Source organism: Narcine bancroftii, chromosome 1, assembly GCF_036971445.1.
Source record: "Narcine bancroftii isolate sNarBan1 chromosome 1, sNarBan1.hap1, whole genome shotgun sequence".
Lineage (NCBI taxonomy): Eukaryota > Metazoa > Chordata > Chondrichthyes > Torpediniformes > Narcinidae > Narcine > Narcine bancroftii.
The window spans coordinates 201,607,929-201,623,500 of record NC_091469.1 but is presented as its reverse complement, the minus strand read 5'-3'; the positions used below and the strand labels follow the sequence as shown (position 1 = coordinate 201,623,500).

The 15,572-nt window shown below is 38.2% G+C and overlaps 1 protein-coding gene across 14 annotated transcripts in view; it reads left to right on the top strand.

The window, feature by feature from the left end:
• gapvd1 (GTPase activating protein and VPS9 domains 1) overlaps positions 1-15,572 on the top strand; it is a 191,598-nt gene that overhangs the window by 86,608 nt on the left and 89,418 nt on the right. For all 14 annotated transcript variants that reach the window (XM_069888263.1, XM_069888256.1, XM_069888266.1 and 11 more), the window contains 3 exons: positions 2,228-2,385; positions 8,214-8,343; positions 9,234-9,359. In XM_069888263.1, coding sequence (XP_069744364.1) covers positions 2,228-2,385; positions 8,214-8,343; positions 9,234-9,359 — 414 coding nt within the window. The remainder of the gene's footprint in view (positions 1-2,227; positions 2,386-8,213; positions 8,344-9,233; positions 9,360-15,572) is intronic.

The window sequence follows — 15,572 nt, the reverse complement described above, 5'->3', positions numbered from 1 at the left end:
TGGATAATCATGTTGAGGAACTTTGTGGGACATCCGATGCGCTCTAGTATTTGCCAAAGCCCTTTCCTGCTCACAGTGTCGAAGGCTTTGGTGAGGTCAACAAAGGTGATGTAGAGTCCTTTGTTTTGTTCTCTGCACTTTTCTTGGAGCTGTCTGAGGGCAAAGACCATGTCAGTGGTTCCTCTGTTTGCGCGAAAGCCGCACTGTGATTCTGGGAGAATATTCTCGGCGACACTAGGTATTATTCTATTTAGTAGAATCCTAGCGAAGATTTTGCCTGCAATGGAGAGCAACGTGATTCCCCTGTAGTTTGAGCAGTCTGATTTCTCGCCTTTGTTTTTGTACAGGGTGATGATGGTGGCATCACGAAGATCCTGAGGCAGTTTACCTTGGTCCCAACAAAGCTTGAAAAACTCATGCAGTTTGGCATGCAGAGTTTTGCCGCCAGCCTTCCAGACTTCTGGGGGGATTCCATCCATACCTGCTGCTTTGCCACTTTTCAGTTGTTCGATTGCCTTATATGTCTCATCCAGGGTGGGAACCTCATCCAGCTCTAGCCTTAGGGGCTGTTGAGGGAGCTGGAGCAGGGCGGAGTCTTGGACTGAGCGGTTGGCACTGAAAAGAGATTGGAAGTGTTCTGACCATCGGTTGAGGATGGAGATCTTGTCGCTGAGGAGGACTTTGCCGTCTGAGCTGCGCAGCGGGCTTTGGACTTGGGGTGAGGGGCCGTACACAGCCTTTAGAGCCTCGTAGAAACCCCTGAAGTCGCCAATGTCCGCGCTGAGCTGTGTTCGTTTGGCGAGGCTAGTCCACCACTCATTTTGGATCTCCCGGAGTTTGCGCTGAAGATGGCTGCATGCGCGACGGAAGGCTTGTTTCTTCTCTGGACAGGACGGCTTTGTAAGGTGAGCCTAGTGGGCAGCTCGCTTCTTTGCCAGCAGCTCCTGGATTTCCTGGCTGTTTTCGTCAAACCAGTCCTTGTTTTTCCTGGAGGAGAAGCCCAGTACCTCTTCAGTGGATTACATCAGTCTTTAGGGAAATGACAGAAACCATTATTAAGGAGGTAACAGTGAGACATTTAGAAATCAATACTCTCCAGCATGATTTTATGAAGAGAAATTTTTTTTTGAATTGAGGCACAGGCTAAAGGGGCTGATGGTATTCTCTTGTTCTAATATTATTAGGCACAGAAACATTTTGTGCAAAAAAATAAGCAGTTTTGTGGATCTAGCAATGAAAGGGTTCCAAAATATATGAAGATGAAAAGCTCTGATACAGGATTAAAGACAGTAGTCATTGACACATCCACACCTGACTTCAGAAGAGTGTGTCTAATCTGTTGGACAGGTGTTTGGAGATTTTTCTTCATCATGATAACAATTCTACTATTATTAGCAATGGAGGTCTCCTTGGAATACCAGTCCATTTGCAAGTACTGAGCTCACCAGTGCACTCTTTCTTTACGATGTTCCAAACAGTTGATTTTGGTCAGTCGTCCTAAGGTTTGAGCTTTGTATCTTACTGTTTCAAACTTGTTTTTCAGTCTCGCACTTTCTTTTGACTTTCAACTCTGGTCCTCATGTTGAAAAATGGCAACTACAGACTCCGAAGGTGATCAAAAGTTTAGAAGAAAGCCTAGGTCTCTTATATGTGCACTAATGAAGCAATTAAATATTCTTGAGTAAACACAAACACCTCTGAGGCCAAATTTCTCAAACATTATGATGCCCTTAAATAGGGAAACTATGTATAAAAAGTGCTGTAATTTCTATATGGTTAAACCAAAATGTAAACAAACAACTTTTAATAAAATTTGGAATATGCACTAATTACATATGAATTGTTTGATGACATGTAAAACTGGAGCATGGGCAAATAAAGGGAAAATGTGTCTTTGTTCTAAACATTATGAAGGACCCTGTATTTATAATCTTTGATCTCTGTCCATTCTTGTGAATGCAGCAAATGAAAGCATTTGTTGCCCATTCCTGGTTGCCAGGTACATGAAGGTAAGGAGGACCTTCACCTTGTTGCAGTCCTCACCAGGCTTTATGCCCAATAATTATATAGTTTACATGGACAAGGCCATTAACTGTCTGCACATTTGTTTTCCTCTGCGTACAAAATTGAGGTATTTTTCAGTGGAATTTATTTCTATTAAATATGTCTATCCTAAGAAATTGAAATAAAATTAAAAAAAATGTTTTGTGAATGTAATATTTTTCAGCTACAAGAAATAGAACCAGGACAAATGAAGCAAAAGAACACTTTGAAAATGAAAATGCAATACAAGAGCCAGTGCAGGAGGTGCAGCCTGAAGAAGTGTTGGTCATTTCACTGGGCACTGCTTCACAGATGACACCTGGGATGATGTCTGAAAATGAGGTATTTTCCTAGGCTAAGCAGATCATTTCTTCCAGAACTGCCTTGTTTGTTACAGATGAAAATGGTGGGTCATAGGCAGGTACTGTGAAATGACCAGGGGCAGTTTTTTTTTTGTACTTTAAAATAAGTTCTAATGATTAAAGAGACTACCCATCCCTCAATCACTTGATTTTTAGATACATTCATGAAGGATCTGCAACCCTCACAAGATGGATTCTGATTTATGGACAAGATTTGGAACCTATTCTACATGTCTTCCTGGCTTTTGTTCTCTCTATTAGATGTTCCTGCAACAAAAGATTTATCAAAATATGAACTCCAGCAGTCTATTTTCAGTCTTTAATCCTGTATCAGAGCTTTTCATCTTCATATATTTTGGAACCCTTTCATTGTTAGATCCACAAAACTGCTTATTTTTTTGCACAAAATGTTTCTGTGCCTAATAATATTAGAACAAGAGAATACCATCAGCCCCTTTAGCCTGTGCCTCAATTCAAAAAAAAATTTCTCTTCATAAAATCATGCTGGAGAGTATTGATTTCTAAATGTCTCACTGTTACCTCCTTAATAATGGTTTCTGTCATTTCCCTAAAGACTGATGTAAGTCGAGCTGTCATGTGTTTTCCCTCATTCCTTCCTTAAATGTTTCCCCATTTTTCCAATTCAAAGTTGTGTGTTCAAACTTAATGTCAGAGTACGTACATAACATCACATACAACCCTGTGATTTATTTTCCTACGGGCTAGGCAGAATTGCTAATTACCTGTAACTACTCAAGAAGAAAAAAATGTAAGCAAACTTGCCTTGCAAATAAATATTTCTAATAAATAATAGGCAAAGTATGAGTCCTTGTATTAATCTCTAAATGAGCCTGCTCTTCAGGAATCTGATGGATGAGGGGTAGCAACTATTCCTGAACCTGATAATGTGAATCCTGTAGCACCTGTACTTCCTTCTTAACGGTAGCAGTGAAAACAGAGCATGTCCAGGGTGGTGTGAATTCTTAATGATTGCTGCTGCTCTCCAATGGCAAAGTTTCATGTACATGTTTTTGTTGGTGAGGGAGAGTTTTGCCTGTGATGTACTGGGCTGTGTCTGCTACCTTTTGCAGGGTTTTTTACTCCGAGGCCTTTAGAATTAAGGGAGCTTTGGTAAATTGCTGCCAATGCATGCACTGTTTCAGGTTTAAGGGACTTTGATCTTGAAATTGTAAAGTTAATTTTTTAGATGCTCTCCCCACATCACCACACACCACTTTGTTTTTTTACAGAACACATTTTAAAAACAAAAAGAAACAATTACTTCGCAATCCATAAACTGTGCTATGTTAGCTGGAAGTACAAAAACCTTTTTGTTCATTTTTGGGGTGGGAGTTTTCTTTGGTATCTTGTTGCATCATTAAAAAATAATTTGTTCGAATTTGAATGCTGATAGTCACCATTTTAATAGGTCATATTTTGATGCACATTAATTTACAAAAGCTTATGTAATCTGTTTGTTTCCTATCAAATTCTTACTACTGCAACTTCCTTTAACACAATCATTTGTAGAATGTCTTTTAATGAGAACTGTAGAACTGTGTTCTCAACCCTTACAAATACTGTCATTGTTTAGAATTCAGCAGTTTGTTCTTCCACTATAGAACTGAAACCTGCTGCTTAGTTCATTCAATAAATAAACTACACTAACAAACATGCATTGATCAATGCAGAAAAAAATGACTTCATGTTCCATCTATGAGTGAAAAGAGAAACATGCGCCACCTGGTGGCGACTTTATTAACATGCTTTTTTAACATGCATTTTGATTGTCGTGAAGAAGGAATTCATGAGTTGCTGGAATGTTTTTTAAAAAAAAATAAATTGGACTGAAAAATTCAAGTAATTTTCTCTTGAAGCTGTTTCAGTAGCACTATTTGACTCTGAATCAATCATTACATCTGCAGACTTTCATGTTTCACCTCAGTAGATTATTGTTTAGTCTCTTAGATAAAACTGCCTGTAGTACAAGGGTGACATTATCAAAAAGATTACAGGATCGCCAAATTCTTGAATATTTTGGCACATTTTGTTGTCTTCAGCTGGCTTTCTATTTGTGTTCATGAATGTTTTATCAACATGAAGATTAAACTTGCATTTGCACTGAGTTTTTCACACTGGAATATCCTATTGCATTTTGTATCCATTGAAACACATAATTCACAATCTCTCTCAACATTGGGTTTAGTGGACCCATTGTAACATTTTAAAAATTTATTTGATGATGTGAAACCATGTGGAAAAATGAGTAGTGATGGAGATGTTTAAAAAAAAGTTTCAGGGGATATAGGCAAGCTGAGCAGCTTGGATAGTAAAAATATAAATGCTGACTCTATTAAATGGTGAGCAATTGAAAAAGGAAGTTCAAAGAGACCTGGGTCATCTTGAATACAAATTACTGGACACTACCATGCAGGTTGTTAGGAAGGCAAATAGAATCAGAGTTATGCAGCATGACAATCAAGTTTCTCATCTGAGCTGGTCCCATGGCCTGTGTTTGGTACATCTCCTTCAAAATAAAGGTTAGCCTGGGATAACGTATCTTTTTATCGAGTACCTGTCCAAATAGTTCCAAATATGATAATTGTGCACACCACAAACCTTTCCTTTGGCTGGTCATTTCAAATACTCACTAATCTCTGTGTAAAAGTTTCCCCTCTGGTCCATTTTAAATCTTTGCCCCCTCACCTTAAACATATGGATTAGGCTCTTCAATCCTGGGGAAAAGGCAATGACATTCACCTTGTGTTGGTTTTTATAGTACGCTGGCTTCTATTTGCAAAAGAATTTGAGTACAAGAGTCCCTTACTAAAATTGAATAGGATCTTGGTAAGACCAGACCTGAAATACTTCGTGGAATTGTCTTCTGAAAAGAAGTTGTTTGCTGTGGAGAGGAAGTAGTGAAGATTGTTCAAAGACTTGTTATCCCAGGCAGGCCTGCTTTGAACAGTACACATTTATAAGAAGGCTGGAAGATTAGGAGGATGTTTTCCCCTGGCTTCAGACGCAAGAATTGGAGGTTAGAAATTCAAAGTATGGAGAATGTATTTAGGACTGGAACGAAATGTGCTTTTGCTTAATGTGGTGAGTCTTTGGAATTCTGTACCCCAAAGAACTGTGGTGGCTCAGCCATTGACTGGATTCAAATCAAAGATGGATTTATTTCTGGGTTTTTAGGAACCAAGAGTTAAAATTAGATAGGTATACAGCACAGTAATATGCTCTTCTAGCTCATAAGTTATGGGGATAGGACAGAAAAATGGTGTTTGAATTTGAAGATCAGATGTGATGTCCTCATGTGGCAAAGCAGTCTGGTGGGGGGCGGAGTGGGAGGGGTTGTTGGACATGTGAGGGTTGAATGGTGCATTCCTCCTCTTGTTTCTGCTGTTCTTGTGCACTGTGTAGTCATTTCATTTAGAACATAATATGTGATTATTATTGAGCCTTATAACAAGGAGTGAGGTAAATGATCTGAGTAAGCTGAAATAGGATGGTTCCCTAATGTTTTTCAGGGAACGAAATATGTTGTGCTTCCTGGTCTGGTCTCTGAAACGACATGTGAGTGTGGTGGACTCTAATTGTTCCTTAACTGAGGGGGCAGTTATTAGGGATGGGCAGTAAATGTCACCATTCCTGTTCACATCTCCATCTTGTGACTGAGTATGCAATTAATAAAGAAACCTGTTGCTGTTGATTCAGTCAGCGTGTATGTGTTCACTTTGTGCCTTGCAATCTTTTAATTCATGCACATGAATATACAAATTAGGCTTGGTAAGGTCAGAGCTGATCCAATTCAAATTCTTTGCTGACACTGATGTTCCTTTTTACCCTTTGATTATCAAGAACCCATCTACCTTGGTCTTAAAGAAATATCTGAAGGTTCTAATATGGCCCCTTAAAGAAGAGCATATTCCAAAGATTCTCAGTCTGCTGAGGAAATACTGCCGCTGGGCAACCTTTTGCTTTTTAAAACTGTGAACTTGTAGAAAACAACATCCTCTTGACATTCAACCTGTCAAGGCCCCTAAAACCTTTTGTTTCAATCAAGTCTCCACTCACTCTTAATGCCCTAGCTTTCCTCTTCTAAGACCTACAATGGACAGGTTGCCTTTTTAGTAAGCCCCCACTGATCTGCTTCTTGTGTCCTTTCATTTTCCCTATACAGTGCTCCAGATGCCTCACAATGTCCCATGTAATTGAAACATAAACATTTCTACATTGGTAATTAGTTGTCTCAGCAATAAGCCCTGACAATCTGTTAGTTTTCATCATTACTGACTGTGCCTTCCGCCCCCCCCCCCCCCTTCTCTGAATCGCATGTTGGAGACTCTGATTTTCTTTAATCTAAGCTCTGCCACCTCTCACCACTTGGTTGATCTGCTGATTACTTTTTTCTTGCCACAATAATTCCTCATTTTACCATGTAAAACTGCTTTTGTGGCTCAACCCATTACCTTCTAACTCAATTGAGGTTACTAACTCAGAACAAAGGTAATGATATTTAAGATATGAAATGCTACGTGGCTTTTTGATGTTTAAGTATTTTAATGAGAGTTGCTGTGTACCAGATCCAATTCACTAATAAAGGTATTAAATGCCTATTGGCGAATTATTTGCCCAAGTTGAAATTGTAGATTGATGAGGAGGTTTGCAATTTTTTTTGTGCCAATGAGCTATTTTATTACAAGCCAAGTGGAGCATAATGCAACTGAATCTATGGAAGGTCTGACCAGGGGTTTTCAATTTATTGGTTACTGCTACAATTTGTTTTCAGGGTCTCCTGCTCATAGTGATTTTTTAAAAATATAAATGACCTAAATGAAGAAACAGAAGAATGGTTCAGTAAGTGTGGAGGTGATACAAAAGTTGGAGGAATTGTGGATAATACTGAAGGTTCTGGTAGATTACAAAAGGATATAGACAGGCTGTAGAGTTGGGCAGAAAAGTGGCAGATGGAGATCAATTAAGTGCAAGGTGATGCATTCAGGAAGGTCAGACGGTACTTAACAGTGTGGATGCATACATTTCTCAAGGTTATGGCGCAGTTTGATTGGATAGTTAAGAAGGCCTATGGGATGCTGGGGTTCATTAATAGGGGGATTGAGTTCAAGAGTTGAGAGGTCATGTTGCAACTCTACAAATATCTAGTGAGACAACACTTAGAGTATTGTGTTGAGTTCTGGTCACCTCATTATAGGAAGCTATGGAGAGGATGCAGACGAAATTCACCAGGATTGGAAAATAAGTCTTATGAGGCAAGGTTAGCAGAGCTGAGACATTTCTCTTTGGAGCGAAGGATGAGTGGAGACTTAATTGAGGTGTACAAGATTCTGAGAAGCATTGATAAGATGAACAGCCAGCACCCTTTCCCCATGGCAGGAATAGCAAACACGAGAGGACATGTTTAGGGGAGACATCAGTGGTAAGTTTTTTTTTTCATAGAGTTATGGGTACCTGGAATGCCTTGCTAGCAGTGGTGGTGGAGGCTGAAACATTGGGGATGTTTAAGAGACTTAGGCACATGAATGAAAGAAAACTAGAATGTTATGAGGTAGGAAGGGTTTTTTTTTTTGGTAGGAATATATAGGTTGACACAACATCGAGGGCCGAAGGGATGTGCTGTGCTGTAATGTTCTGTGTGAATTTTATGCTGAAAACTTTGAATTGTCTGATAATTATAGTTATAAACAGCATTTGGATTAAGAATGGACTTTGATCATTATTGATTACTACTTCCAAGTTATAGGCTATTGATATATATATTTTGACTGTTTTCTCTATTTTGATTAGGTATTGAGCATGCAGCTTGCTGAGAGTGGCCAAGGCGAAGTACCTGTAGAGGATGGAAAACTGCATGGCAAACCAGATAAAACTCTGCGCTTTTCTCTGTGCAGTGATAATATGGAGGGAATATCAGAAGGTGAAGTTTTTTTCCCTCTGGGTAAACATTAAGTCTTAGCCCAAATCTTCATTGTGATTTGTTTTGTTCCCAATGCCTCACACTTCAAATTTTGTGTTTTGTCTTTAAATCTTGCATGGTCCCACTTCAGCCTATCGCTGCAACCTCCTCCAGCCGAGGTTCTTGTTTTTCAATGAACTGTTCTTTGAATCTGTTGTGTCTGATCTCTCCTTTTGCTCCATCATTTGTAGTACACTTGGTTTGAAGTTTCTCTCAGTAACTTGAATGTTTCTTCTCTCCAACAATCTTCCCATTCAAAAATTTCTCCTCAGGAATGAACTCAGGCTATAGTTCACCTGTCAAAATCCCTCCATTTCTGGCACAGTGACCCTTCTTTATGAATCTTTGAGGGACTGATAATTTTTTTTTGTTTTTGTGTAAAGTAGATTGGAATTGTGGTTTATAAGAACATTTACTAGAATATTCTTTGGTGCTTAGAACACAAATGTTTAATAATACTGCAATCGCAGTTAGTCACTCATTAACTGAAAAAAAAATGAACTGAGTTAAACTGCATTTAACCTGGCACTTGGAACAATTGGCAGAAATTTAGAGGCTAATCAGAAAATCATCAGTTCCTCATAGTGACCTGCATATTTGTTGCACCTGACATAGTTGGCTGCAATGACCAGTACTATGTGATCAGTTCATTAAATCCATAAATAAAAGGTAGTTTTGTTTTTATCAGCTGGATTCATCTAGTTAGAGAATGTTGGAAGGGATTTTAAAAATAAACTTTGTAGGAGAGTTTGGCAAAATGTGTTATGGGGAGAAGGATATGAAATCCACCCAGGATGTTCCTGTCCATTTTTTCTGTGGTTGATTCTCATGCTAATTTATATTTCTAATAGGACCTTCAAATCGTTCAAACTCTGTGTCCTCATTAGACCTGGAAGGAGAATCAGTCTCTGAACTGGGAGCAGGACCCTCTGGGAGTAATGGTGTCGAAGCTTTGCAGCTGTTGGAACACGAGCAAGGTAAGCCAAATAGAAAATTGCCTGAAAGGACAGTCAGTGGAAATCTATTTATTTATTGATTGATTGATTGGAGTGTTTGACCAAACCACTGAATGCCTTCACTGCATCTTGATTCCGAATTGTAAGGAACCTTGGTCAAAAGTGATCACTAATGCTTTTCACTGTGTTTCCCTGCAGTTTAAGTTAATTCATGGACTTACTAAAATCATGGTATAGACTAAAATGTTATATTCCGATTTCTAGTTTATGCAGCACATTCCATCTCTCTTGATTGGGAATGATGGTTTTTTCCAGGATATTTCAGATTTCTTTTGACGGACTGGATTCTTTTGTTATTTCATCAGGTACATTAGGGTTTCTTTTCACTCGTATTTAGCTGATCAACATCCGACTCGGAAGTAGTTTTCTTTGCTGATGGGATCATATTCAGGTCATGGAGTTGGTTAAGGTAATTGACATGTTGGCTTCAGAAAGGAGGCTTTTAGCTAAGGAAACTGGAATTGATGCAATTCTGAAATTTCCCTAGCAGATGTTGAGCTGGCTACTCAATATATCCAAATAAAGAATTTTAATGATTTTGGTCTGAGTGATAATTGTCCATGACAATCTCTGTGGCATGTATAATGCCTAAAATAGTGATGGTATTACATAGTTGGCTTGTCCCAGCTGTTACATATATTAGGTTCACCAAGAACTCTTACCAAGTGTGGTTTATACATGGAGCATGGAATTAAAAGGACTGTAACTTGGTGCAACCCACAAAATGCTGGAGGAACTCAGCACATCAGGCCACATCTATGGAAGGCAAAAGATAGCAGATGTTTCAGCCTGTAACCTTCATCAGGAATAGCAACAAAGAGGAATAAAGGGGAGGGAGGTCAAGGAGCACTGGTTGGCAGGTGATAGGTGAATACATTTGGGACAGGGAAGAAATAAGGGGAACAGTCAGAAGCTAGGAGATGATAAGAAAAGGAGGCAGAGGGCTGTGGAAGGTGCAGTCTAATTCGAGGATAGTAAGCTATTACATCTGATGATCCCTGCGTGGTCTCCTCTACATCAGTTAGATCTGATAGAGATTGGGGGAGGGGGATTAGTTCATTGAGCACTTTCTGTTGCAGCAACCAGGATCTCCCAGTGGCAAGACACTTTAATTTCACTTTCCATTCCCATACTGCCATGTAATGCCATAGCCTACATTGCTGCCAAGTTGAGGTCACGCATATTTTCCATCTTGGTAGTCTCCAATCATATGACTTTGACCTCCAATTTCTGGTAAACTCTCCCTTTGTTTTTTTTTAAACCACCCCCTCCCTTTCTCTAATATCTGACCCCCATTCCTCCTCCTTTTTATCTTCTCTTTCCCTCCTCGACCTGCTTGTCACACATCTTCCTTTCTCTAACTCCCCACCTCCTACGCCATTAGTGTCCACCGTCCTCCTATCAGAGTCCATCTTCCTTGGCCCTTTTCCTCATCACCTAGCTTCTTACTTTTCCCCCCATTTCTTCTCCCCTCCACTTGCATTCACCTATCACTTATCAGTCTGTGCTCTTTGACTCCACATCCCCTCAAATCCATCATCCCTTATTCTGATGTCTTGCTATTCCTGATGAGCAGTTTCGGGCAGAAATGTTGACTGCCTTTATCAATATTTTTATTAACATTGAAATTGTACATCGGAGTACATAAGGATATATTGTTATAAGTCAAAAAGATACAGTGTACTTAAAATATATAATTTCATCTAAGGTACCCGGCATTCTTAATCAAACAAATTGTAATGTATTAATATTTTATTATTTTTATTAAAAAAAATCTCTGCCCACTTCCAAAAAAGAGGCTGTTTGGCAAAAAAAAAGACAGTCAAGCAAAAAAGACAGGCAGCAGATAACATTGGCAGACTGTTGATTATAATGTATCTGGCACAAACCAGAAACGAGGGGTTTAGGTGTGGCCCTGGATGCGGAAAAGGCATTTGACACATTGGAGTGCGACTTTTTATTCAAAGTGCTGGAAAAGTTCGGGCTAGGGCCAACTTTTATAAATTGGATAAGGGCGCTGTAACCATGCCCAAGGCTAAGGTTGTGACCAATGGACAAATTTCTCCAGCTTTCTCACTGACAAGACAAGGGTGCCCGCTATCTCCAGCTCTTTTCATATTAGCCATGGAGCCATTGACCAAAGCCATCCACCAGGATCCAGACATTAAGAGTTTTAGAATAGGCCAGGAAGAACATAAAATCAATTTATTTGCCGATGATGTATTGATACATCCGACAGTCCCAACAAACTCGTTGTCCAAGCTGTGTTCTACTCTGGGTGACTATGGGAGATCTCTGGATAGAAGATCAATTGGGACAAGGGTGAAATCATGCCACTTACTAAGGGGGAATTATAGTCAATATTCAAGAAAATAGTCATTTAAAGTGGCCACAAAATGGGATCAAATACCTAGGAGTCAGATAGATAATAACTTGAATAATATGTACAAACTAATTTATGCCACCTTGCTTGGGAGAATTGAGGAAGACTTAAAACAGGTGGATGACCCTGCCCATAATGTTAGTGGCAGGGTCAACTGTGTTAAAATGAATGTGTTGCCAAGACTTCAGTACACTATCCATGGCATTGCCCTGGGGATAGCTAAGGGCTCTGAAGCCAGGTCAAAAGCAATGGATTTGAAGGGAATCCTTGTTTGGTTCCATGCTGAAGTTTAAATGGTTTAGAATTCTGAAAATTAGAAAGAACACAGGCAAAAGGGGATAGATATGCAGGTACTCCCTAACTTGCAACCGTAATTGGGACCAAAGAATCCGTTGTATCTGGGAATGGACGCGTTGGAATTTTGCCCACCTGAGTGGAGGACTGAAGACTTAAAGCAAACTTTTTAATCTAATCTTTTTTTCATTGTTGGTTTTTTTCCCTATAAATATACATAGCAAAACTATCCAAAGTTAAATATATTTTCTTTACCAAAAAACAAAAAAACAAACCCCCCCCCTCACCTTTACAATACAAATCCACACACCGTCAGGGCTCACATTTATGTGGATCATCTATGTGGGAGAAGTCATTTGCATTTATACTATAGCAGCATTTATTATTATCCTTTTTATTATTGTATTTATAATTATAATTGGGCCCCTGTATGTTTCAAATACAGCTGCCATATCTTAATAAGCATGCCATATTTGTTCTTTAAGTTGTATGTAATTTTTCCGTAAGTATACAACTATTCATCTCAGCAGTCCATCGTGCTCTATGCAGAGGGGAGTCGATTTCCAAGTAATTGTAGTACATAGCCACAGATAAAGCTATTTTAACAAATGAAATTTGGAATTTAGTTAGTTTATTACTTATTTCAATAAATTTGCCCAAAAGATAAAGCTCCAGGTTGCCCATGAAGGCCACCACTGTTAGCCTTGATAATATTTCAGTAATATCCTGCCAGAAAGGTCTCACCATGTTACATAGCATGTAAGAATGTTCCCATTTCTGTCCCATACTTAAAACACAATTCCGATATTTCAAATTTTGATGTGAACTATAATTGGAGTAGAAAATTATATTGTACTAATCTTCATCTTACATTTATAATTGATGTCATGCTTTCCAAACACCAATCTTTCCATTATTGCAACACCTAGATCTGACTCCCATCTCTCTTTCGATCTCTGAAAACCTGGTTTTGCACTTGCATTCTGGAGAACATAGTACATCTTAGTTATAAATTTAGGTGTATTCCCCAGCCAAATCATTTGTTCCATTTCACTAATTTCAAGTGGGGCCGAACTTGGCCCCCACTTTTCTCTTAGCAATGATTTCTAGCTGGAGAAAACAAAAGAAATCCCATTAGCTACTCTATTTCTTAATTGTTCAAAAGATGTAAGAGATCCCTCCACATAACAATTATCAATATATCTTGTTCCTTTATCATACCATGAATTCAATAATTTTTTTTACATACTAGTGTTCTTAATTATATACTTTTTTCCACCAATACATGAATTTATTTCTTGCCATGGGGTTGTCCGTCTTTTTTGTTATTAACATAACATTCCACTTATAAATAAAGTTCTTTGTTGTTTCTTCTATTGAATTCGATCCCATTTGGATCCAAGCAGGGGACTTTCTTTAAAAAAAAATGATAAAAATCTTGCTTGTGCTGATAAATAATATTTATTTTAAAGTCTGGAAGCCTAAGTCATCCCAATTTCTAGTCCAATGTTAGCTTTTCCAATGAAATTCTCAGCACTTTGTTATTCCATAGGAATTTAAATACATTTTTAGTGCAATAGACAATTAAAAAAGATACTGTAATCTTGGCATCACATTAATTTTAATACAATTTACTCTTCACACTAGAGTAATTGGCAGGTCTTTTCATTTCTGAAATTCTTTATTTTTTCTAAGAGTGTAAATAAATTTCTATAAGTTCTGTAAGTTGTTATCTGTCATTATTCCTAAATATTTGATTCTATCTTCCATTTAAATCGTCTACCTTTTTGATATTTTTCATAATGAACATTTTTCAATGATATTATTTCACTTTTATCCTTATTTATTTTAAAACCTGATATTCTTCCATATTTTCCTGATATTGTTTGTAATTTTATCAGTGATTCAGCTGGGTCAGACATAAATAATAGCTCATCATCACCAAATAAACTAATTTATGTTCTTCCTGTCCAACTTTGAAACCATTAATATCTGATCACTTCTTATAATCTCTGCCAATGGCTCAATAGCTAGGATAAAAAAGTGCCAGAGACGGAGGACACCCTTGTCTACTTGTTGAACTCGAGGGAAAAACCACTGACTTTGATTGTTAGTTATAATTTTGGCTTGTGGTTTATGATAGTTATTGTCTAGTTTATAATTTTCTCTCTATACCAAATTTTTAGAATGGTCTTTCTCATTTAAAACATTGGAATCAATCAAATGTTTTTTCTGCATCTAGGGAGATAGAAAAACTTGAAATCAACTTATATTTTGCCATATAAACATATAACAATTTACAGTACAGAAACAGCCCTTCTAGTCCACACCGATTTACGTGAAACTCCACTAGTTCCATCTACCCACTCCCTTGCCCATAACCCTCCAACCCCCTCACATCCATGTACTCATCTCACCTCCTCTTAAATGACAATTTAAAAAAAAATCTGTCCCCTCGTCCCAACAGCAATTCATTTTTCCTTACTTTTTATTTATAATTTAACAAATATTTGAACTGGCACTTTCAGGTTCAATCATTCTTCCATCTGATATGTAATGAAGATGACAATGAGGGTCATGCAAAGTCCCTTGCCTTGTTCCTATGGACCCAGGCCTGCTAAAGTCACAGCACAGAAAGAGCTTGTCTTTCAGTGACAGTCAATGCAAGACTTCACCAACAGTCTAGAGAACACACACACAACCGATCCTTCCTGCTGCATGAACAAAACCCAAAATAAAAACAGTCTGTATTATATTAAATAGTCTACTTAGACTGTTAGAAGAATGTCTTCCTTTAACAAATTCCACCTGATCTGTTTGTATGGATTTTGGGAGATATTGTCCCAATCTATTAGCTAATGCCTTTGCCAATATTTTATAATTGGCATTGAGGAGTGAAAAAGGTGAATATGATGTTTTTAATGGATCTCTACTTTTCTTCAGTAGTATTGTAATTATAGCAGTTAAGAAAGATTCTGGGAGGGTCTGGGTCTCCACCACTTGGTCCAATACATCCATTATAAAAGATATCAATAAATCTTTAAATTGTCTCTAGAACTTTGAAGCCTTTAATATCAGGATCTCTCCTTGTAATCTCTGCCAGTGGCTCACAGTCTTCCTCTTTGGCAACCTTTACCTTTTCATCAACCTCTCAGGAAGTCTTCCACCTCATTCTTAGTCATGAAAAACCGTTGATTATCTTCTGCTACTTCGATCCTCAGAGTTGGGGTGAGATACATCATTGAATATTTCAAGTTTTTGGAACACAGTTGTATTTTTACATCAAACTCTTTTTATTTAATCAAGGTAGGGCTAGAATCTTGAAAAAATAGCACTTTTTCATGGTCAGTCTCGAATGGCCATTATTTTGCTTTGAGTAGTCATATACTGCTCTGAATTGTCTCCTGTTCCCGATAACTCAAAAGTCTTATCAAGTCTGGTTGTGGTCACTCATTGCTCACTCTCTTGTGTCCAGTGAGCCCTTTCAATATGCAGTT